This window comes from Cryptomeria japonica, chromosome 6, assembly GCF_030272615.1.
Source record: "Cryptomeria japonica chromosome 6, Sugi_1.0, whole genome shotgun sequence".
In the NCBI taxonomy this organism is placed as follows: Eukaryota; Viridiplantae; Streptophyta; class Pinopsida; order Cupressales; family Cupressaceae; genus Cryptomeria; species Cryptomeria japonica.
The window spans coordinates 552,149,928-552,176,389 of NC_081410.1; the positions used below are offsets into that span (position 1 = coordinate 552,149,928).

General features: G+C 35.1%; 1 protein-coding gene across 1 annotated transcript; it reads left to right on the plus strand.

Moving 5' to 3' along the window:
- Positions 1-4,117: 4,117 nt before the first annotated feature.
- Positions 4,118-5,233, plus strand: LOC131041266 (uncharacterized). The gene is made up of 2 exons (XM_057974291.2): positions 4,118-4,504; positions 4,617-5,233. Exons 1-2 carry the CDS (start codon positions 4,303-4,305, stop codon positions 5,120-5,122), a joined length of 708 nt encoding a protein of 235 aa, XP_057830274.2. The 5' UTR covers positions 4,118-4,302; the 3' UTR covers positions 5,123-5,233.
- Positions 5,234-26,462: the final 21,229 nt, after the last annotated feature.

The window sequence follows — 26,462 nt, forward strand, 5'->3', positions numbered from 1 at the left end:
ATATGGAAACAAAACAACTTTATTCAATCAGATTATAAACAACATTTTACATTAAAGACTTGATAAATGGCCTCACTCTGTACATTCCTCCACCTCTCACATGGGCTGAGATTTCTTCTCAAACTCTATTCTCAGATATCTATTTCATTACCTATACTCTGTCCTTGGCTTGCCATGTTTCCCATTATGCCTTATTTACTCCCCTACGCAAAACTTCTTCTACTTCTTCATGTAGCCCTTTCATACTCACACTTGAATACCCATTATCTTCCTTTATGTAGGTTACTTTTCTTTCTTCCTACGCACTCTTATCTATTCTTATCCAATCTTTCCTTCTTCACATCGTTGTCATCACTTCTCCTTTTTTTGGGCTCTGAATACACAACCCTCTCTACATATATGCCTCCCCCACTCCCACTACATAGCTCCTCTATTTAATGGAGTGATACCCACGACCCCTCTATAGATGTGTTGCACTTCCTTTCTCTAGACTGCCACAACACAACCCACTACTCCCACAACTTATATGACATAAATGAAAATTGTAAACCATTTCAAGTCTGTGTTTTTAATTTCATTGGGCTCCACTTTGTATTTTTACATTGCAACCTTAAGTATTCTAATTGTTTTGGGTTGACTCTCTTGTGTTACTCCCTTCCTCTATAATCACTACACATGTATCTCCAATTCTAGCATGAGCAAGCACGATGTTCCTGCATCAATATTATTTGTCTTTGACATTTTTTTCAAATTAAAAGTTGTATATACATTGTTTCAATAGTGTCAATGAACAACCAAATATAATTGGAAGTGTAAAGACAACTTCTAGAACCTTTACCAAGATTCTTCCTATGTTTGCTACCATGGGAGAGCTTTGGAACATGGTATAGACATCCATTGAAGTATGATGGAAGAGGGATTTTTGACAAAAACGATAGTTTGAAATGCTCTTGTAGAAAGACACGCAATACATGGAAACATGGACAAGGCACTTGCTTTGTTTGACAGAATGCCTCTAAGAAATCTGATATCGTGGAATGGCATGATTGCAGGGTATGCACAAAATGGATGTATTTTTTAGGCATTAGAAACTATCAAGCAAGTGCAATTGGTAGTTGTAAAGCCAAATTCCACAAGTTTTATCAACATACTCTTTGTCTGTCCCAAAATGGGAGTTTCAAAGTTCACGAGAATAAAAAAGTAAACCCTCCTAAAATCAAAATTAATATAGGTTAAAATGGGCCAGAGAGAAAACGGTAATTGCCTTATTTGCAACTTGTTCAAAGAGGACATCATAGTTTGGATTTTGATTACTTTTCTCAGATACCTAAAATTCATAGTCAAAAGGGCAATGAAGCTTTTCTACAGCTCTTTCAAATACATCTATGAAGAACCCTTTAAATGCTTTGTTATTGTTTGTAATGTTAATAAATCTAGGAAACACAACATTTGGGGGTTACTTTTTCTACCCATGAGACTTTGCCACCTCTCACCTACATGAAAACTTTAATTTGCCAAGGTGGAGGAGGCTTAGCAGGCTGCCACGCTCATCCATAGTTCTTGGTCTAGTATTAGGGCATTCTACTCTCAATTTTTTGTGAGTTTTGGGCATCTACTGCATGTGTCAAAAGAAAGCCCCAACTAATATACAATGTCTAATAAATGTTTGTTCCACCTGAATTACTCAGAGCATGCTTGATTTATTGATTCTTTGTAGATCAAGTTGACTCAAAATTGTTTTATTTTATTGTACAGATTTGTATTTGAATTGTTACATTCAAATTTCTTGATTTGGTAGATCAAGTTGCCTCAAAATTGCTTTTATTTCATACAAAGAAGATGCATCAGAAAGTTTGTGTTCTTTGTACTCTTTTACTTGTTGTAATTTATTTTCGACATATGTTTATAGCTATCATTTACATTAGCTAATTTGTGTCTCTATATGTGCGACTTATATTACAAAATTCATCTCCAATTTTTATGTACTTTTGTCTAATCTACTTTTATGAGAAAACAATGATCATATGAGTTGATCCAAATTCATTTGTGTTAAATATTTAGTTTCTTCAATTTTAATTACTACACAATTTTATTTTATTGACAAATATCTTATACACTTTGAAAAAGTACTTAGTCTTCAATATTTTGTCCATTACTACACAATTGATTTACAATATTTTGAATTTAAAAATAAAATTATATTTCATTTTCACTACATTTCATTTTAAGATTTTTTTCTTTAACTAATTTGATTTTACTTGTGTCTTGGTAAGTAGACTACAATGTCTCCCATGCTTCCTTGGCAATTTTTGATGCAATGATAGAAAATGTTCAGATCAAGACCGTTATGAAATATAAACATTACTAAATCATCCTTTTTGTTTACATCTTTATTTTTATCTTTTCCTATGAAACTATCCTAGTCATTAGACTCTTTATAGCCATCTTTTATTTTCTCTCTTGCTTATTTCTAGATCAATTATATTGATAATTTACTTTTTCAATAATACTTTTTGCAGTAAATAATAAAATTGATAAGAGAGTTTGTTAGTAGTATCTTCACTAATCTCCAAATCTCTAACTTTAAATTTAACTCTAATATCAAATAATTTTTATTAGTTAAGAGAGGTTTTTGCAAGGGTCTCAACCCTTTTACAAAGCTACCAAAATGCAATAGAAAAAGGTATACAAGAAAAAAATATCAAGAACAAACTACAAAAAAGACTAAACAAATTATCTTAATACTTTGATTATCTACTTTTCTAGTAGATTTTCCCACTACAATTGAATAAATTTGGTAGGTTAAGATATTTGATGGCTTTCATATCATTGTCATCAATTAGGTGGCTATTTTAACATACTTGATTCCTTGAGAGTCTATAGAAATTGAATAGAATAGCTTCGTTTCATTGAGACATGCTAGAATGACAAGGAATGCCAAGACTTAAATATTAGTTGTGACTATTATTGTCAAATGGTTTTTGTTACTTTTGTCTATGCAGCATATAAGGTGCACCTTTGATCGTATATATTAATTGATTAAAAATTAGAATACAATAAGTTTTATTTTTAATTAATTAATAATCACAGGGAAAGGTACATCCTGTATGCTACATAGATGTTTTCCTTCCTTTTCTTTATAATGTCGCGTAATAAAAATGTACTCTAAAAATAGATGAATCAATTTATGAAATTACTTCAAATTGAATTTGGATTTGGAGTAATTGGAATGAGAAAAAATAAGAAACTTGCTAGAAAATAGGATCTAAAAGAATGTTAGATGATAACACTGATGGAGATAGATCCCAAAGAGTTGGAATGAACTGTGGAACAAATAAAAGATTTACAAAAGAAAGACAATAATTTATAATAAAAATATGTTTGTAGCATCAGTGGCCTTCTTGAATTTTCCTCCCATTTTTAGTGTGACTTTGCTAGATTTCCTTACCAAATGACTATCCAATTGTGAGGATGACCATTTATTTGGTATTTATTAATTAAAGTAAAAATCACAAACAATTATGCTTGATTTTTAATTTAATTAATAAATAAGAAATAAATGTCTAAACATGATCATTGTGTCGTTGTGAACTTCCTTGTGATAAATAAAGGTGATTGGACACCACCATGAGAGATTTGTGATGAGCTTGTCTTTACTTATAGAAAGATTTAGGTGGTTGGACATCACCATGAAAGACTTAGGTAAACGTATAGGAAAAGAAATGAAACTTGCACCAAAAAGAGTTGTGATTAGACAGTTAAATTAAAAAACAGAATACATTTAATTTCTGATTTTAATTTTAATTATTAAACTCACAAAACTGTCTAATCACATACCCTTTTAGTGCCTCCATAGACAATTCGTGGAACTTGTGTGTCTTTGCCTGGCGAAATTACTTTTTGCTAGGCAGAGCTTGATTGGCATGGAATGAGAAAAGTTCTGCAACTTTGTGGCCCCTCCACTATTTATTGTCGAGGATTCTTTACACGTATCTTCCTCCGCAGGACTCGGGTGGAGGTTTACATTACGCGGCATAGTAAAAATATCATACGTGTTGAATATCAATTTGTGTTGAGTTGTAGTTAATTTCTTATTGGGATCTCTCTCTCTTCCTAAGGCAATGTATAACTTCAGTCCTGTTCGCACACGAGTTGGACATGTGGTTTGAAACATATTACGCGCTTAGATTTTAGTTAAATAGGGCAACGAAGCTCCTTGCATCGGCTTACTAGCTACCTTCTCTGTCTCCTCATTCTTCTTCTCTTCTAATCCATCATTCGATAAACTGCAATTCGTCTCTGATGAGAATGGATGAGGCGACTACGGCATTCGTGTCGGACGATGAGTCTTCAGTCAAGTCCGACGATTGCTTAGGGTCGAATCGCGTAAAGTATCTGTACAGCTATGGAGGGAAGATTCTCCCTCGATCCGCCGACGGGAAGCTCCGCTACGTTGGCGGCGAAACGAGGGTCATGGCTGCCAACAGAAACATAAGTTTTGCAGGTTTGGATAAAAATTTTTTTTGGTTAAATAGGAGAAAGAAAAGATTTAATAGAATTGAATTGTGTATAAAATTGTTTGTTCATTGACAAATTTTCGTTCTTGTTTGGTATAGATCTTATTGCGAAGATGGCAGAGACAGTGGGTTTCGATGTGTTGCTCAAGTGCCAGTTGCCTGGCGAAGACCTTGATGGTCTTGTCTCCATTAAATCTGATGAAGAACTGGACAGTATGTTAGAGGAATATGACAGGCTTCCAACCAAATTGCGGGTCTTTTTGTTCCAGAAACCCGCCAATCCATGTCGAGCAGTTGCGCTGAACGGCCTATCAAAGCCACCAGTGGCGGCCAGTCGAAGGGTCGATCGGGGCAGCGGTGGTCACATGAAGGGCGAAAGGACGACTATTTGCCCAACGCCGCGTATCTCGCAGACGCTGGAGGGCTTGGTAAAGCATTCCTGTATGGCCCTCCATACCCTGCCTCGGACTCGATTTGTGCGGAAAGCAGGAAAGGAATCATCATATAGGAAAACAGCAGCTTTTAACTGCATATCAAAAAATCTTTACCAGGAAGTAGGCTTAGCAGGCTACCGCGTGCATCCACAGTTCTTTGTCCAGTTTTAGAGCATTCTACTCACAGGTTTTTGTGAGTTTCCGACATGTACTTTATATATATGTAAAAGAAAGCCCCCACTATTCTACCTAAATTTCTCAGAGCATGCTTGATTTCTTGCATTCAGCGAGATCCTCTGTAGATCAAATCGCCTCAAAATCGTTTTATTTTCGCAGAAATAGCACGACACACAGTTTCTCTTACATGATACAAACCCTAGCGCCAAATAAGAATTTCGAATATTTCTTCCCTTATAGCATACTATTAATCTAATAAGGATCTCTCAATCTCATACTTAGACGCCTAATCAACGGGTGCAAACCTTTAAGCCCTGAGCGTTACCGGTTCGAAATAAAAGAAATCTTCTACTTTTCGGTACAAAGAGTAATTGATAATTTACTCCTTTATTTACAAAATCTTCCTCTTTTCGGTACAGAAAGGAATTGATAATTTACTCCATTTACAACAGGTTTGGATTCTAGGAGCCATTCCTTTAAATCCTAACATTTCCGAAGATATATAAATCTTACCTGATAATTTCCTCTATATTTCCTACCAATTCTTTGAATTCCTCTTTCACCGTTTCAAAATCTGCCATGAATGAGACACATAATACGATAAATAATTAGCATGACCCGATCCTCAGTTGGATCAATTGCAGGGAAAAAGGATCATCTATAATTTGGAAACCATTAACGCTTAAACGTCTCAGTCACTCGCAATTTGATGGAGTTCTGCTAAGTTTTAGTTGCGGCTTCTTTTGGATTCTTTTCAGGTTTGCGTGAGTTCGTGATTACATATATATTAAAATCTCTGATGATTGTTCTGTCTCTGATGCAGATGATAAATCCAAATTCCATTAACCAAAACAAATATACAAGACTAATCCACTGGAGAATTCACTAAAAAGTGTGATCATGAGCATAATAATCTTACAGTCCAAAGATCCACGCAATGCAGCCATTTTACCGATGGCTGTAATAATTTGCTTGCGAAAAATACTGAATAACAATTGGTTGAGATTTCCTGCAAACATACAACAAAATAATATAGTCTCCTGTTCATATGTGGACGCATAAAATAATATAACAGTCGGCAAAGTTTGCCTTTATACCAGTAGGAAAGGATTCCAAAAGAAGTCGCAACCGAAAGTCCAGAGAAGTCCATGAAATTCCTTAAACCAGCTTCTTTTCCGACAATGAGAGAGTAAAGTGAACTTGCCGCTTTTCAATTGTAAAGCGAAAAATCTACGTCTGGTAATTTCCTAAAGGCAAAATTGGACGGCACTTTTGCCCAGTGGATGTATCAGTGTGAAGCGCTTTTTTCTACGATTTTCAACCTCTCTACTGTTTTGTATGCCTTTAGCCTTTTGTATGGCACCATCTATATAGACCCTACAATGCACGGGCATGCAACTATGCAATTTATGTTAGGCTGCATCTATTTTGACTGGTGTAAAATGTGCCACTGTGTGTTAGTTAATTCATACTGTCGTTTTAGAATCAAAATAAATGCATCTATTAAACTTATACATACATCATAACTGACATAAGCTAAATTAACCGAGTTAACTCTAGCTAACCATTGCTGGAAATTTCCTGCTATAAGCCTAGTGAGATACTGGCCGAAATAATATTTAATATAAACTGTCAAAAGTAATAATTGTTATTATTATTAATAAATATGTTTCCATTCTGTTTTACAATGTTTGAAGTAATATTGCTTTCAACAATTTCTAATTTATATTAAACGTTTTTTAAAAATATATTGAAGAATGTTTAATTTAATTTTTTTATATTTATTCTTATTTATTTAAAAATGAAATATAAAATATAAAATATAATTTAAAATATATAATTTAATATAAAATATAATGTAGTCAATTTAATTTAAAAGTAGATTTAAATATAAAATATTAAACATAATGTTAATATAAAATATAAAAAATATTCAACACAAAAAATAAATTAGAACATAAAATTTAAATAAAAATATATAAAATATTAAATATAAATTTTGATGTAAAATAAGAAATACAAAAGTTTAGTATAAAATAGAAAACATAAAATTCAATGTTAAATATTAAATCCAAAATCTAAATAGAAATTTTAACAAATTTATTTAAAACTATGTTTTTAACACATATTTTTAACTTCAATTGGAAAGTTAAGTGTTATTTATTTAGGACTTCCTCTATGTTCTAAAGTTCCTAATTCTTTCTGGATTTCTTTGATTGATAAATTTCACAAAAAATTGGCAGGATGGAAGGGGGCTTTGTTGAGTCAGGTTGGAAAAGTTCAACTCTTAAAAGTGACCTTCCAAAATCCTCCAATTTATGCCCCCAGCCTATTTAAAATTCCTACCAAGTATGTTGAAGCAATTGAAAGCATTCAAAAGAAGTTTCTCCAGGGTCTGGAATCGAAGAAAAAATGAGAATGCCTCTTGTGGCATGGGACTCTATTTGCAAACCCAAAACATGGGGTGGTTTGGGTCTCAGAAGTACCCTGGATTTCAATAATGCCCTCCTTGCTAAGCAGATCTGGAGAATCTTTATTTCGAGAGGGGAATGGAATGTTATTTGGAGAAGGAAATATCTACAAAATATTGATTCAATTCAAAAATTTCTTCCTGCCAATGACATCCCTTATAGTTCAACTCTTTGAAATTTCACTGTGCATGCGAGGACCATTGTTAATACTGGACTTGGATGGAATCTGGGGTCTAGTAGGGGAATTATGTTTAGGGAAGATAGTTGGATTGGCCATGGACCGCTTTGCAGCCATACAAGTTTTAGTAAGTACATGGAAAGATGTAAAGTCAGGTTTGGAATCTGGGTGGCTAACTACTTCAATGATAACAAGTGGATTAATCTGGGTGAAATTAACGTTGAGCTGCAACCCCTTCAAATGGCACTAAACTCCTATATGCTTAGTGGGAATGTGGAAGATTAGATGGTTTGGAAGTGCTCCCCTTCGAGAGAATTTTTAGTTGCTTCGGCCTTGGCAGAATCATCATCCCCCTTGTGGGCTAGTGTTTGGTCTAAAGATCTTATTCCAAAGATTAGTATATTTTTTCGGATCCTGATGCAGTACAAAATTCTGACTATTGATAATCTGTGCAAAAGAGGTTTCTATCTCACTAATACATGCTTCCTATGTATGAAGGAGGTTGAAACTATCCATCACTTGTTCCTGCATTGTGATTTCATTTCTAAAGTTTGTGGATCTCTTCTGCAGTTATGGAATGTGGATTGGGTTATCCCTTCCTCTCTTATGGAGTCCTTCGACCAATGGAGAGTGTCGATTGTCAATTATTCCCTGAAGTTGCTTAGGTCCTTATCTTTCCCTCATCCAACCTAGTGTCCTTATCAAAAAACTTTAAAAATCCAAAAAAAAAACTCAAAAACCTTTAAAAATAAAAAAACTTTAAAGATAAAAAAAAGTGAAAAACTTTTAAAAATCTAAAAAAAATCAAAATATTTTTCAAAAATATAAAATTTGCAATAAACTATCTTTTGGTAAGACATAAACACTTTGAACAAACACAATCAAAGCAATGAGCTTAACAAATCATGCATCAATAGATACACTACCAAGCCAGTTTTCAACCTTGTCGATCAATTGTCCATCAGTTTTAAGATCTTTTTTAAACAACATGCCTCTACGGATACATTGTTCCTAAAACAAACACCTTATTAGATATCATGTCCTATGGATATATATTTCCTACAATGGACATCCTATCATGTCCTATGGATATATGTTTCCTACAATGGACATCATATCATGTTATACGGATACATCTTTCCTACAATGGACATCCTATCAAACATCATTTTAATAAGAACACTTAATCTTGGCAAGAAGATCTAAATGGTTGTTGACTTGTTTGGTCCAATGAGTTTTATCTTTTCTTTGATTTATCTTGTATCATTTTTTGCATCATGTACCTATGCTATTCAAGGTTATCCACAAGTGATTAGAGTTGTGAGAATGAATCATGATTTTTATCATTTGATTGTTGTTTGTGGTTTTCCTTGAAAATGGTATGTGAGTTATATGGGTTTTATCATTTCTAGATGCTTGCATCGGCTTGCCATAATAAGCTCAATGATGATATAACATAAATGTTCATCTCTCATCTCCCATATCCACTCTCATTTATAACCACTTTTATGGCCATCGATTTATCATCTCCTTAGCTTTATCCCCTATCTTTCCTTTCGAGACAACATGTGTGTTCTCCTAACCCACATGTCCTCCCAAGGGGGCATCATCCTTCCTTATCCATCCTATGATTGTGGCATCATGTTTCTAGGCCTTACCCCTATCATAGCCACTATGTTTTAATCTTCTTTGAAACAATGCAACAAGTTGAATTATCTCAAAGAGAGGCAAAATGTAGGCATCTAAAATTATCCTAGCTTAATTAAATAAATAAAATTATTTATTTAATTATTTTATCCTAAGTCTTCTCTTAATTAAATAAATTTTTATTTAATTAATTCATTTATCATTTTCTAGCCTCTCTCTATTTAAATAAATATTTATTATTTATTTAAATTATCTTTTCCCTAAAATAAATAAATATTTTATTTATTTAATTGGTCCCACTTCCTCTATTAATTAAATAAATCCTTATTTATTTAATTAATTCATTAGCTTTTTCACTTTATGACACATGTTATTTATCTCTTTTAATTTTCCTCTACCTACCCCCTTCATTATTTTATTATTTTTCCTAACTACCCTCTTATTATTTAATCATTTTTTTGTACCTACCCTTTAATCTTAGCCGATCATTTATATTTTCACCTCTTAGTCCTATTCCTCCTTATTCTAAGGTCTTCTTTATATAAGAGGATTCTTTCATCTTTATAATTGCTAATAAGCAATCTAATCAATCCAACAATCTAACAATTTCATGCAATTAAGCCTTCAAGCGATCAAACAACTTCACAACCACAATCCATTCTTTGTTGAGCTCTTGTATGTATACAAAATTTGAGAGCAAATATATATCAAATGAGATCAATGGAGATAGGAGACAATGGAGATCAAACCCTACTTGGCATGTGAATGGTATTATTGTTTCAATTTGGTAATTTGCATGTTCTTAGGTTTCTTCATTGGTGTATGCTGAATATTTTTATTGTAGAACTAGGATTTTTTGTGGTTGGATCTTTGTGGTTTTTCAATAGTTTGTTATCATCATTTTTCACCTCACACAAGTATAAACATGCATACATATCCAAGACATATTATCTATTGTCGTAACTTTGTCCAAAGACAATGCAATAAAGTTTGACTCTGTTATTTTTTCCTTTATATCTTATTTTTCAACCTCAACAAGACAACTCAAGCTCATTCCCATCCACTGGTCAATGACCAATGACTATTAGGATAGTTAGGAATGCCCAAAAAGTATAATGAAGTACTAATTTTTGGGTAGTGTAGCGTCCTAAAATTGTGACACTTGCAATTTCGACTGCATTTCGGTCTTCACGATGGCGACGCAACACGCAACCTAAATGGAGACCCCGAAACCTGATAATGACACTAAAAACTGCATTTTTCAAGCACCCTGGCCTGAACCTCCTTGCACCTTGTTGTCCCGGGAGGTGGGACCAGAGCGCCCAGGACCATGGCGCCCAGCGCCCTGGTCCTTCAGGACCAGGGCGCCCAGTGCCCTGGTCCCCCAGGACCATGGCGCCCAACGCCCTGGTCTCTGGGCCTATTTTGGGCCCGGTCTCCTAAGGGGTCTCGGGTCTTTTTGTTTGCAATTTGGAAATTAACTTTCCTGGTCGGCCTAAGGTCGAGAAAATCAGTCTATCAGCCCTAATTGGCAAGTATATAAACTACATTTTCCTCTCTCATTTGGACATATGCATACATGACGGAAAAAGCGTGGAAACTATACTCAAGCATTCAAGCATTCCTTCTAAGTCTCCATTCAAGGCTAAGTGTTGCATTCAAGACAAGGATTCAACCATTGAAGAGGAGATCACTTACTACATGCTACATACAACATACTACATACTACAACATACAACATACAACATCTATACCTTCGCACATAAGGATACAAACATCCTTAGAACAAGGTATTAGTACTTGTTTTACAGTCATTTACATTTACAGCATTTCTCATTTCTTGGTTAATTCCAAAACCGGGGTTTGACCTAAAGGCAAACCCCTAATCCCTAACCCCCCAATCGTCTTCGCTTTTCTGTGTGTAGGTTGCAGGTACGCGGCTGAAATTGAAGATCTGGAATCCTTGTGCAGAGACGAACAGATCCCCCTTCGTTTCGCGGATTTTTCGGAGGACCGTGGCGCCGGGCACCATCGTCCCGACAACTTTTGCTCAAATTTGCAGGACAGCGTCGTATCGACATTTTACTGCTAATTCCAGGTCCGCAGCTTCATCTTATATCCCTATCTCAGTTTATAAGCGAATTTTTGTCACTTTCTATGCATTCCTAGCTTAATTCTCCTATGCACATTCTTTACAAAAGAGGGTAGCCTTGCTGTCTTAACCCCTTGAAACACATTTAGCATCCAATCTTGCCTTGTGTGGGATTGGATCTTGTGAGTTTCAACCCCTCTTTTGAATGTAAAGTCTCTCCCCTAAGTGAAAACCATCAACCCTAGCGAACCTCCCTTCTCTCTCCTCGGAGTTGGAAGAGGGGAGTGCAACTAAGGTCCGATTGCGATTTTCCGCTTTACAGGTAGTCTGTCATAGGACACCCTCTGCTCAAAATATAAAAAACAACACAATTGAAGAGTTTTTCCTAGTTGTGTTACTATCATTGCCTTTCAAAAAATAGCTTTAAGAGAACCTCCACATTCAGTGAGCTTTTCCTATGTTTTCAAATTCACATCATATTCTAAAGAACACTTAACATGTTGACATTGCTCCTTTGTTTTCCATCTTATCACTAATTTTTCAATTCCATCTATGATTTATTTTTTGTAAACTTTGCCGATATGTTTTTCTATGGTGTCAAGCTTTAGCTGCAACCTCTTCTCATTTTTGTATTTCCAACTACAAATCTTACACCTGCATTCTATTGGAGGATCACCTTTACTTGGATTCTCCACTGGTTCAATGAATGGATACTTTGATACCCAATCAATTTGAAAATGCCTCCCCATATCCCACTCCCGACCCCATTTTGATTTTGATTTTCTTTTATGATTTTGTGCATCATCATCATATGTCGCATTGTCAACCAAGTCAATTATCTTATTCCCGCTACCCTAGGTATCTATCAGATCTTATGCTTCATTGTCATCTAAGATATCACATTCACTACCTTCTTCAATATTCAATGTAAGTTATGAGTGTGGTAGTTATGATGATGTACCTTCATCTTTTTGACCACAAACATTGCTAAAGTATGAATTTAAGGTTCTGTGTTTTGTTGGCTTCTCTTGGCCTTCACCACATCTAGGAGTCTTACCCTTCTTTCTGTTTGACATCTCCAACAAAATAAAGGCTACAAAAAACTATCTACTTGTTTAAGAATCATTAATAGACTATAAGATCCATTGCCCCTAGGGCCTAGAATCTAGATGTCTGAGGTCTCCCTAATCAATAAGAATGAATTAAAAGTTTAAACACATTGAGATGAATAGTATTATAACACTTCAAAGAAATGATCACTTACCTTTAGATTCTCTATGAGTAGCACTAGTACTCGATAATGCAAAAATGGTTGTTCTTGTTTGTATCTTGGCTATTGATTTGAATGGAGAGCTTGGAATCGACCAAATTGTGTAAAAATAAATTTGATCTTTCATACAATCTTATACCAATCCATATTTGGCTAATTTAGAGGGAATTTTAAAAGGTATACAATTTTTTGGCGAATCCCACTTTATTCTAATACGTCTTATGGAAATGTAGGGTGAATCAAACCTCGACAAAACATATACATTGTAATTACTAGGCAATTATGGATCATTGATTGGGATGGACTTATTATACAATTGGAAAAATCAATCCTACCACAGCCTTGAACGATTAATGGTATTGGCGAATATTGTGGATAATTAAGATACACTTCCTTAAATGTCGAGTGAATTGAGTCCTCATGCAAATTGAACTATTGATGGTTATATTGGCGAATATGGCAATGAACTAAGGCACACCTCCAAAATTGCAGGTGAAATAATTCAATAGACCATTGTGAAAACATAGACTCTATTAGCGAAAAATTTAAATGGTTATAAAAAATTAATAAAAATGAAGGTGAATTGAAATGCATTTGACTGAAAATTGATAAAGTCGGGGCGATTTGGCCACCCCGTTCAGTCCAACTTATTTGCCACTAAATTTTTTGTTGGCAAGAACAAAGAAATTGGAGAAATTGAAAACAAAGATAAAAAAACAAAAGAATAAAAGAAGTAACAAATGCAAGTATATATATCTTATTTAGATATACTTGATAAAGTGTATATTGATAAATAAACATAAAGCTATTTATTTACTAGTATGCCTATATTTAAGAAAATTTATGTAAATTACGTCAACATATATCATTTTTATTATAAATTTTTAAATTAAAATTAATTTTTATTGATGTAAAATTGAAATATATAGATTGATTGTAAAATTTGAGAACATTTTCCAAATGCAATGTCACTACTAACATTATATTGTTATACTTTTATGTTCCTTAAACTCCCTTACGTTTGTTTGGTTGATATCAAGTTGTTCAAATTGTTGAATGTTGATGTCTAGTCCATGTAATCATTGATGAGATGTTGAAAAGGAAGATAATTTAGTGAGAATTAAAGTTAGTTAGAAAGCTGAAAAATAATTTTAGAAATGGAATTCCTAAAAACAAAATCTAATAATCTTTTCCGTTATAAAAGTCTATTGAGCTCATATTAGAATAAAGAGAAACCTATTGAAAGGAATTTTCATTGACCATTGAATCACACCATACACATTAAGAACAACCTATTGAATGTATGAAATTTATGCTTGAGTTTTATACATACTTAAAATAAGATATATATGAAAATGAATAAGAGCATATTAAGTTGTCCAAATGATACCATTAGCCAACCTAACAATAAACGAATGGAAATGGCATGTACTTAATGTTCTTTGTTACAATCACTCACTTATATTCAACTAGAAGCCCATATGCTTTTTTAAATGGATGATTTCTAAAAGAAAAAAGCAACACATATTCAATCAATTTTTATTTTAATAGAAGTTATCATGACAAACAAGGAGGTTTTGTACATGGTAGTGTAGTGCACCACAACTAAAAGTCCAACAAAAATATGATCTCCTCTTATGACTATGGAACATCATCAATGTTAGCACAAAAGTAGTTGTAAACAAACGAGCACTATCTTTATTGCCTTCACCACCTTAAGGTGTTAAACATGATAGTTACATTTTTTTAAGATTCAATGGTTACTATTTATTGGCAATCCACCTGGAGTGATATATATATATATATATATATATATATATATATATATATATATATATATATATATATATATATATATATATATATATATATATAGATATATATATATATATATATAGATATATATATATATGTTATCATATGAGAAGTAGAAACAAAATTGCAATTAACTTTTATTTTGGGGGAGTAGAGGATGAACGTTGAAAGGTAGAAAAAATCTTAAAAGATAAAGATACATATTTTCAATTATTATTCCATTTTGATTTACAAATTAGAGAAAAAGTACAAGTCTATCAAAATTGACTACCACAAAAATGGTCATCTATGTACTTGAAATATTAATATTTGACAAATTCTTATTTCCTTTTCCTTCAACTTGTTTAAGATTCACTTTATCACATTATTATGCTTCATTTTATTGCTCAATGGTCATTACCTCTTATTTCAAGGCACCCAGAACATTATTAATTCCTCCATATTTCCTTGTTATGTTTTTTGTCAATCAGGGTAGAAAATATAGTCAATATGTATGTTGGCTTTCTTATTGGTTGTGACAATATAAATAACTTTCAAAATCTTGAAAAGGTAAGGAAAACATATATCATAAAATCATACCATGAACTGCTAAGATTTTATTTTATCAAAACAACCAATGCTAAGAAAAAAGTCTAAGAAGACCCTAAGTAAATGAATAGTTATCCATGATTTCTAGAATTAGTGCAACGAGAATTCTAATATCCTTGAGAGTGAAATTATTACTTTTTTTTATCAAGAAGAATATCCAATCCTTCATGAGGTGAGGCGATTGTCAATGAAAACATTAAAAATGTTATGTTGAATTGGGCATAGAACTAAACTTCAATAGTCTTCGCAACATAGGGGAAGAGCACCAGTAGCCATCATAGCTAACTTTGCGCACCCATAGATCCTAAACGGTACATCAGATTTTGATTTTTTTTTTAATTGTCTTCGTATGCGACTTAACTGTTTATAGCTATTGATCTAGCTTCTAGGTAGTAACGATGCACATTGTGGAATCAATTATGCACACAAAGGTCAAAAAGTACACATTTCAAAGTGTCTCCTAATACCTAACTAAAGATGTTCCAGTAACCGTCAACTCAAAATCGCTAGTACTTGTTGACAAATGTCCTAATAGTGGTGCACAAATGGGCCAATTATGAAAAAAAATTTACAAAAAATGATCGCCTAATGGTACAAAACAAGTTTATTAATGGTGTTTTCACTATGACGGCTATTGGGGGGTCAACATGACAATAAGGTGATTGTTATTGGAGCAATGTTATCTATTGGTTCTCTTCCCCTACCTTTGAACCCACAAAATTTGTATTGTGTAGATCGAAGATGCGTTGCTAATGATCATATTTCATAGATACTATTGCCCAAAATTCATGCTCTTTTACTTGTCAAAAATGAGTTGTATGGTTAAAATACCTCATATGTTCTTAGATATTGCAGAAAGTGAAGTCTGTTAGAGATGAAGAGAAATTTGAAAACAAAGAATAGAGACTTCTACAACTTTAAAATGCTTCTACGAACATTAACATTTACATTTATAACTATGTACACATCTATCATCTAACTTCTTCCCTTTTATCTAAAATGATAAATTAAAGAAAAAAATATATTCTCATACATACATACCTACAATATAAATATATATTATAGATACAAGTAAAAAAATTAAATATGCTTAATTTAAAATATATATAATTGTACCCAACCTAATAATAGAAGATGACAACAAAATGTTCAACTCCAAAATCACACATGAAGAAGTTAAAATAGCTCTGGATCAATTTCATGGAGACAAAGCCCCTGGTCCAGATGGCTTTCCTGCTTGCTTTTTCTAGAAATGATGGCACATCTTAGGGGATGAGGTAATAGATGCATTGGAATCCGCTTGCAATGCCAGAAGATTCTTAAAAGAAATCAACAACACTTTTCTAGCCTTAATCCCAAAGAAGGAGAACCCCTCATCATGGGATGAGTTCACACCCATTTCACTATGCAACATGATCTACAAGTTGGTAGCTAAAGTCATGGCTAATAGATTAAAAATATTAATGCCTATCATAATATCAGAAGAGAAAACAGGATTTGTACCCAATAGATCTATTTTACATGGGATCATCATTGTGCAGGAAGCCATTCAGGCGTGTGCACAAAGATGGTGGTTAGAAAAGTGGACACCACCCAAAAAAAACTTGGAAAAATAGGTAGCGCATACACGGTTTTAAAATTTCAAATTCCCGCGTATGCACATAGGTTTGTTCTTCCCAAGCCTAGAAAAGGTAGTGCGTACGCACTGAGTTTAGGAAACTGAGCGCATACACTCTACGACTAGGAAAATTGGCGCGTACGTGCTGCTTATAGGAAAATGAGCATGTACGCGCTAATAATCCTAGTAAAACCGCATACGCGGTGCCTGATAAAAAAAGTTTTTTTAAAAAACTGGGTCCTCATTTACCCGAAAAGCATGTTTTTTAGTTGTTTTTTTTTCCATTTTCTAACCTAAACTACGAACGGGGTGCTAAATTTTTCCTCCAGGCTATGGATCAAGGTTATTTTTTGTTTATTTTTCTCTTTCTTTCTGGTTTATGCAATTTGTTTTACATTTTGAATTTAATTTCATTAATTTTGATTAGGTTTTTTTTATTTTTTGTTTCAAAAACCAAATTCTTCTAATCCAGAATAAGAACAACCAAATGCACCTCCTGAAAACCCACAAGAACAACCAAATGCACCTCCTGAAAACACACAAGAACAACCCCCAATTCCTCCTTTTGACCGCATAGCTGAAACACAAGAAGAATTAATTAATCAGTTAGGGCAAAATACATCCAAAATAAATAGACTGATTGTAAAATTGAAAACTTCTGAGCTTGGCCATCATCAATCCCTTGCCACTAGCCTAGAAACATTAGCTAGTGGTGCCATAGCTGTTTCCATAGAAATTACCAAATGGGGAAGCTTTAGGGATAGGTGTCGTCAATTCTATGCCAATGGGCTATCATATGATGGAGTTAAAAACAAAAATATTTCTAAACAACAAATATGTGCCCTTTTTGTTGACCCCAAAACTGGTCGGTCATTACCTCCTAATGCAAAGAGGTTTCCCATACATTGGTGTACCAATGTGCAGATGAAGAATCTTTTTTGGCAGAGGTGGTGGATGGTCTTTGACGATCCACCTTGTAATAATTATGAGGTGCCATTATACATTTTGAGAAAAATATATTGTGAGTTTGTGCTCAATGTGCGCCCAAATTATTTTGACATGAGAGAGTTTCATGGTAGAGGTGGTGGCTCTGCCCAAGATAGACCTGGAGCCCGTAGGCGATTAGCCATAGAGAGTCACCGCTCCCTAGCACCCAAACCCAAGGTGCATCAGGCTATCCCATTAGAGTTGAAAGAGTCGATGGAGCTACAGACTCTTCAGGCAGCCACAACATTGACTGGTGCCATCATCCAACATGGGACATCATTAGCACACCCTATTGTATTGGATGATGAGCCATTAGAGGGCAACAGAGAGCCCATCGAGCATATGTGTGTTAGTTGCTTGGGGATAGATGATGCAGCCGGTGCAGATGGATACTCATATCATCTATGCACGATTTGCGGTTGTAGATGTCATGCTCACATGGTTGAGGATGTCGTGCTGATAGATGAGTTGATGGAAATGGTGTTTGCCCATGAGCCAAAAACACAGGTGTGTTGATTTGAATTCATAACATTTTATTTATCAGTCACTTTAATTTTGTAATTACATAAATGAATTTTCATTTATACATTGATTTAAATTGAGACAAATAATATGCATTTCAGGATGCAATAGCGGTATCCCATACACCTCCCCCAGTTACCACAACTGCAACTTCGACGCCTAAGGTATAAATTTTGTAACATGTTAAAATAGAATAGTACACTTTGAATTCAAAAAAATACAAGATATACTAACTATCTTTAATGCTTGGTCCAATTTCTGTGGTTTGTAGGTGTTGACAAGGGACGAAATGTCCCAGATTGATGACATCACACTCTTCGCGGTCGATTTTGGCCTACAAGGCTATAAGGTATGATATTTTGTACAACTCTTTTTATGTATTGTTTTGATGGAATATGAAAGTCATTTCATTTTAGATTTTTAAAATTATGTTTAATTTATTATCTGTACTAATATCTCATGTTAATTTTGTGTTTTTAGGGTACCCCCTCCACATCTAGAGCTCATCCTAAGAAAAAGAATTCCTCGAAGATGCCAAAACATGTGAAGAAGGTAATTGAACACATTTTTAGTTGTACAATTGTTTGAAAATGTTGAAATCAAGTATTAGTTGGGGTTTGTAGATTGATTAGTGTTTTTTGTCTATTTTACATGTACAGCGGCCATTGAGCTTTGTCGATATGTTGAATGCACCTGATTCGCCCACGGATCAAGAGAGGGCAGAGGTATGTATCTCTACTTTATTTTCTTGATTGCATGATTATATGCATGCGTACATGTGAACTTGTGATATATTATAATCTTATAATTTTTTCATACAGGAAATATCTATACCTATTTCGTCAATGGCGAACCCTCCTCCTTGCACTGGAGAAGCTGTTAGAGTATTCAGGTATTTACTTGATTAATTAAACATTCTTTGTTTAATTATTTAAGTTCCCTTTATCTCTATTACACTTAAGCTAACTTTAGGTGCATATAATTAATTGTTTTAATTAATTATTATGTGCAAACCTAGGTTTTCCCTTTTTAGGGTTTCTTGACCTATTAAAGGTTGAGTTCTTTCTTTTCATTGTAAGAATCACATTACATATTTTTGTGAATATTGAGCTCTCTCTTTTTGAGCATATTCTCTATGTTTTGTATGTTCTTCAGATTTTGCTTCATTACTTCTCCTTGTAACAGGTTATTTGGCTTGCAGAAGATCTTCAGGCTCCTATGGTGTTGTATTTTCTCAACTCCTATATGGTATCAGAGCATGGATCTGTAGCTGCCTGTTCTTGTTTTGAGATTTTTGGCTTTGGAAGCAGCTCTGGGGTTTCAGGAATTTTTTTGTGTATCTAGGGTTTGAGCTTTTTTCTGAGCACTTTGGGCCTAAACGGACCTCACCATCATGCTTAGAAGGCCCGTAAACCCCTATGGTCATATAAAATTTGACCTATTTTGGTTCCTGAGCCTTTGGAAGCTATTTTTTTCCTGATCCAAGCCGTACGGCCTTGGCACGTAGATCGAGAAAAAAATTGACAAAAAAATATTTTTTTGCCTTTTTACGGCATGCAGGCCGAAATTTTCTTTTAAAAAAATCTTTCAAAAAAGGCAAAAAAAAAAAAGAGGTACGCAGGGTACCGTGGGGCCCCTGCCATGATTTAGGCACTGCAGGCTCGTACAGACTGCTGCACTTTCCCGTCGCTGGAATCATCCCGGCTGCCCTGCTCGGTCGCCGCTTTCCTTCTGGCCGCCGCCACTCCCTATGCCCGCTACCGCCTGCGGCCCCCGCCTGCCAGCGCCTTCGGCACCGTTCTCTCCTCGGCTGCCACTTCCTGGCAGCATCACCTGGCCTCCGCCGCCAGCCCGCCGCCTCTGCCCGGCCTGTTTTCCGGCCAGCCACCGCTCCTCCACCGGGCCGCCGCCCTACCACCTGGCCGCCACCGATGTGCCACTGGAGCTCTGCTCCCTAGCCACCGGACCACAAACAGGCCACCAGACCCCTTTTTTGGGCCTTTTAAGGGGGGGTTTGGTTTTTTGGCCCTATCTTGGGCATACAGAGTCGGATTTTGGTGAACGGATAGGCGTCGGAAAGCTGGTTTCAAGGCCGACCTCATGTTATTGGTAATTTATTCCAATTTTTCTGTTTGACTGTGTTTTTTTGGCAGTCAAAGTGAGGTTTCTTTTTTGCACTTCGGGAGACATAGAATGAGCATCTGACCTCCATTTTTTGAAAACTTTATATTTTCAGAAAGCGTGTTCTGTGTACTTTCCATAAATATGGGTTTTATTTCTAGCTTCTGATCCATGCATATTTTCTTCAGTTTTTTGCTTTTCAGCACTCTGGTGGATATCGTGGTTATTTCAGGTCCTAGGATCTCTTTTCTGAGTAGGGTGTCTCTATTTTGATTCTCATTTCTATTTCCAGTCTTCTTATCATTGTAGCTTGTAATTATGCAAACGCACTGAGATAAAGTGCCATCATGCATTGTTTACTTGGAATCTTGCATATCTTGTGTCTTGTTGTACATGCACTGTTGATCAAGTGCCATGAGGGGGTTGATGTTTGCCTGTTGTTTGCCATCTTCCTTTGTCAAGTGAGTGTTCCTTCCACGACATTCGCCTCATGATGATGTGTCTCAGCACCTTTGATGTTCTTGGTTCTTCATCATGCAGTTGTTTTTTGGCTATCCTTTTCAGTGTTCCTGTCCCTCTCCCACTTCCGCATTATGGGGAGGTTTATCCTGTTGGTTCTAATGCTTCCGTGGTTTGATTGATCAGCTCTTTAGGCTTTGGTTTCTCATGCCATCTGTATCTTTGATTTCAGTTGTTTTGCCTTGTTTGCCTCCTGATTCGAGTAGTGTCATTTGAGGGCACTCATGTAGATTACAGTCTTCTCTACCTGGTCATGTTCTAATTCAGTGGATGTTCTTCAGATCAGCAGTTATTCTTCGACAGAGTTTGCAGGGTCTTCATGCTTCAGTGATATTCTTTTCCATCTCTTTTTGGAGTAGAGTTTTGTTCCCATGTGGTTTTCTCTATTTCTCCAATTCATAGAGATTTCATTATATTTGGGTACCTGATCAGGCCTTGTTGCTGGGACCCATCTTTATTGCTTTCAGTAGTTGATCTAGGTTTTAGCTACTCCCTAAGTCTAGCTTAAGGGGGGGTGTTAGAGTATTCAGGTATTTACTTGATTAATTAAACATTCTTTGTTTAATTATTTAAGTTCCCTTTATCTCTATTACACTTAAGCTAACTTTAGGTGCATATAATTAATTGTTTTAATTAATTATTATGTGCAAACCTAGGTTTTCCCTTTTTAGGGTTTCTTGACCTATTAAAGGTTGAGTTCTTTCTTTTCATTGTAAGAATCACATTACATATTTTTGTGAATATTGAGCTCTCTCTTTTTGAGCATATTCTCTATGTTTTGTATGTTCTTCAAATTTTGCTTCATTGCTTCTCCTTGTAACAGGTTATTTGGCTTGCAGAAGATCTTCAGGCTCCTGTGGTGTTGTATTTTCTCAACTCCTATAGAAGCATCTTAGGATCCGGTACACTTTTGTTTGATATGTAAAATTAATTGTTTTCAACCTTCAATAATTATCATTATATTAATTGTATTTAATCTTTGTACATTTTTTGTATAGGTAATAGCGTCAGTTTCTACATCGATGGTGAGCCATCCTCAGTCCATTGGAGAAGCATCTAAGGCATAGGTACATCATTGTTCTCTATATTATAGCTTTTAAGTGTTTTTGATATATCTATGTTAGTACATTGTATTAATTGTACATTTAATCTACAATAGACTCCTTCATGGTATGACCATAACGTGGATCAATTTAAGTATGTCTTCAAGAAAACTCCTAAGAGTGACAAGGAGAGGAGAGCGAAGACATTAGCTCCTAGATCAGTCGATGAGGTAATCTACATTTCAATTGCAAAGGAATTAAAGTTAAATGCATAGTTATGATGCTAATTGTGAACTATTTTCTACAAAATAATTCTAACTTGGCTTTTGAATTGTGGTTTTGGAGCCATTTATAGAGCCATTTACTACACTGAAGAGGCTTGATTTTGATGATCCACTAGAAGTTTAGGATCATATAGTGTTAGTTTTGGTCATAGAATGACCAATACATGTAGATATATTCTACATTTTTATTGTATATCGATTTGGACATGGCATATGCCACATTTTTGTAATACTTGTATTGACTTGGCAGACATGCCTTTTTTATATCTATAAATATCGATATTCGATCCAATAAATGTGTAATGAGTTTATTATTTTGTATTCGTTGTATTTTGTGGTTGTCCTTTAATAAATTTAAATGAATATTTGCATATGTAATCAACAATATGAATATAAACAACAAAAATATATGTTATAAAGCATTGCAATTGTGGAATATGATTTGATAAAATTTCTAAAACGTTGAATTAACCCTACAAAACTCCTTGTATTCAGTTCATTATTGTGTATTCGCTGTATTTTGTGGCTGCCCTTTTATAAATTTAAATGAATATTTGCATATGTAATTAACAATATGAATATAAACAATAAAAATTGACAATATGAATTTAAACAACAATGTGTTTGGTGCGAGAGCACCCTCACGCTCGCAATGGTCAAATTTTGTTCCTCGTGTGTACAAACTGATGTCACAAGCGCGTCTGGGTGGGAATTTTTATGCTAGGAATTCCCCTGTCATGCATCCCAAAGCACCAGAACGTCGAGAGTCATACCCTACCGGTGCGATCTCTCAAGTGCCCTGAGTCCAAAAAATTGTCAAAATTTGATGGACTATTTCTTCCAATCCACGACACATACGGTCGATTTGTTTGATCTCGTGGGGTCATGTGAGGCTCCTCTACAATGGCCTTCATGGGGTCATGTGAGGCTCCTCTACAATGGCCTATCTTAGTTTTCGACGACTCAGAGCCATTTTCAATTAGTAGCATTTTTTCGCCTGCTCAAAAAACCATCAGTTGCTTGCAAGGAAAAGTTGCAAGATTGGTTAGAATTGATTATGTTCCTCATGTGCACAAATAGACATCGCGAACGCGTTTGGGTGGGCATGTTTACACTAGGCATGCCCCTATCGTGCATCCCAAAGCACTAGAACGTCGAGAGTCATACCCTACTGGTGAGATCTCTCAAGTGCCTTGAGTCCAAAAAATTGTCAAAATTTGATGAACTATTTCTTCCAATCCACGATACATACGGTTGATCTGTTTGATCCCATGGGATCATGTGAGGCTCCTCTACAATGGCCTATCTCGATTTTCAACAACTCAGAGCCATTTTCAATTAGTACAAACTCTGATGAATGAGTACGATCATCACTTATGTAGAAGTGATACTCTCTTACAACCTTTCTATCCTCCTCTGTGCTATCATCTGCATGCATGAATTCTATGTGTACAAAAATAGAAACTTATATAGAGTGATAATACATGGATTGCACTTCATTTTGAGGTTGTAGTGTATAATTTTTAGTGAAATCAATGATAGAGGCAATGGTGCCAAGAGGAAATGTGTCCTTACACAACTTGAATTGCTCATCTAACCATCAAGCTCTATGTGTATGCATTATGTACTCATAAACCAGTTTCTCTTGAAACATTTTCATAAATTGAGTTACACATATATCATTTTTCACTAGCTCACATCTCTTCAAATCTTTTCCATCTTTAACTCCATATGTGACTGTCTTGTATTTTCCAAAAGAAACTAGTTTCGTACCAATTTCACTTGTGCTCTCCAAATGTATGCATCTTGGTAAACGTTGCAAACCACCACATCTAGCACAAGAACCTTCCAAACAAGGCATCTTATAATAAATGCAGCCATCATGTCTATTACATAACACACTTGAAATAAATTATCTTGTCGACTTAGGAGGTGCTTGTATATTACATTCCTACAAAACATCATTAGTGTGCAAAGTAGAACAAATATGATGAAAAATATCATAATGCATGGAAAATTCAATATGCATCCTACAATAACATGTGGTGCATACATGATTAATCTTAATATAAAAAGGTTTTTCCATTTCAAAAAATCTTTGAGAAATTTTTATTTGAGGAAACTTTTGAAGGAATCTTTCATAAAAATTTGGTTTGAGTCATATCCAAATAGTGTTTCGCATGTGGCTCACGATTTTAGACCCAATTTGCCTTCTAACAACATCTCTTTGGTTGGGCGATACTCTTGTGTTGTGATGCCAAAAAATTTCAATTAATGTTTTTAGTGCATCTACAACAACCTTGTCTTTGCGTGGTAGTCTACCCGAGAATGCCCAAAGAGAATTATTGTTAGGTTCCTCTATTTGTTCTCACCTCTTTAATGCTTTACTTAATGTTGTTCTACTAACGTTCAATGACTTACTTGTTTTTCTTATCAAATGATCCTTTTTTATTTTCTTGCTCATTATGGTTGACGTAATGACACGTCGAGTAGCATTAGAATCTTTACTACATGATTTTGAACCAATAGATTGATATGCATCAAATAGATTTTTGACAATAGTTCTTTCACTATTACTTTCAGATGATCTTAGGCCTAGAATTTTCATTGTCTCTCTAAAATTCAAATTTTTAATCATTTGAACAATTAATTGACATCTTGCAGTTTGATTTAAGTTTTTAAAATAGTTTTGTCATATTCTTTTAACCATTCTCCTACAAGTTTGTTCATTCATTTTATTGGGCATTGACTTCAATATATTATCATCAATGTCAATTAGATATTTTGGTTTCCTACAAATGATTCTAGGAGGTGTTAACATTGGTGCATTATGTACATTCAATTCATCAAGTAGAGAAGGTGTAATATGTTTATCATTTAATTGATTATTCAATGTGGTATCTTCTTCAATTGCATTAGGTTCAAACGGTAAATTATCAAATGTTTCTTCTTCAATTGCATTAGGTGCATTATATTTGTTTGGTTAATTGAATTGAGAGGTTGAGGTTGACATACCTTCTTCTCCCATTGTTCTTATGTCACGCAATTTCTTCATACGTTGCCTTTGTCTTTCCTTTTGAGCCTCTCATTGTTCCATCATTCCTTGCTTGTTCTTTCCCATGGTTGAGATTGGTTGACCTAAATAGAATCATATTACATATATATGTAAAGAAAAGTCCAAAAATAAATAAATAACCGTAAGTATGCATCTTATCACTAGTTTTTGGAATCAAACTATTAAACAATCACAATTTAATCATTTGAAACCATGCAAAAACAAAAAACTAATAAAAACAACAATTCAATTATTTGAAATCATGCAAAAAACAAAAAATTCACTTACTTTTATGTATACAACAATGATAGAAGTGTAGACACTGTTCAAGTGGGGCCTTCAATGATCTCAAAAACTTCTTTTGAGGCCGTTGAGGCTCTTGGGCAACTAAAACTATGTCTCTAAACTATGTATGTGCTGCTAGGCCATAAAATGTTGGCAAGCCCAATGGTATTCTCGATTGATAAGTAGCGCGTATGGGCTACTAAGCCTAAAAAATGTTATCCCGAGGTATCGAATAATGGGAATAGTATCGCTTATGAGTAATAAGTACCGTGTATGCGCTACTAAGCCTTAAAAAAGTTATGGAAGGGGTATACAGGAAGGAGAGGGAGAGAGGAGAGAAGAGGGGGGGAAGGGAGAGAGAGGGAGAGGAGAGGGTAGAGGGAGAGAGAGGGAGAGGAGAGGGGAGAGGGAGAGAGAGGGAGAGGAGAGGGGAGAACATGGGGGGAAGGGAGAGGTAGAGGGAGGGAGAGAGGGGGAGAAAAGGGGGGAGGGAAGGGGGAGAGAGAGAGAGAGAGAGAGAGAGGAGAGAGAGAGAGAGAGAGAGAGAGAGAGAGAGAGGAGAGGGGGAGAGGGAGAGTGAGGGAGAGAGGGAGAGGAGAGGGGAGAGGGAGAGAGAGGGAGAGAACATGGGGGGAAGGGAGATGTAGAGGAGGGAGAGAAGAGGGGGGAGGGAAGGTAGAAAGAGAGAGAGAGAGAGAGAGAGAGAGAGAGAGAGAGAGAGAGAGAGAGAGAGATGAGAGAGAGAGAGAGAGAGGGAGAGAGAGAGGGAGAGAGAGGGAAGGAGGGAGAGAGAGAGAGAGAGAGAGAGAGAGAGAGAGAGAGAGAGAGAGAGAAGAGGG

Excerpts from the sequence above, each read along its gene's own strand:
- LOC131041266 (XM_057974291.2), top strand. The coding sequence starts at position 4,303 with ATGAGAATGGATGAGGCGACTACGGCATTCGTGTCGGACGATGAGTCT. Across the intron at positions 4,505-4,616 it reads CAGAAACATAAGTTTTGCAG|ATCTTATTGCGAAGATGGCA; the intron begins GTTTGGATAAAA and ends TGTTTGGTATAG.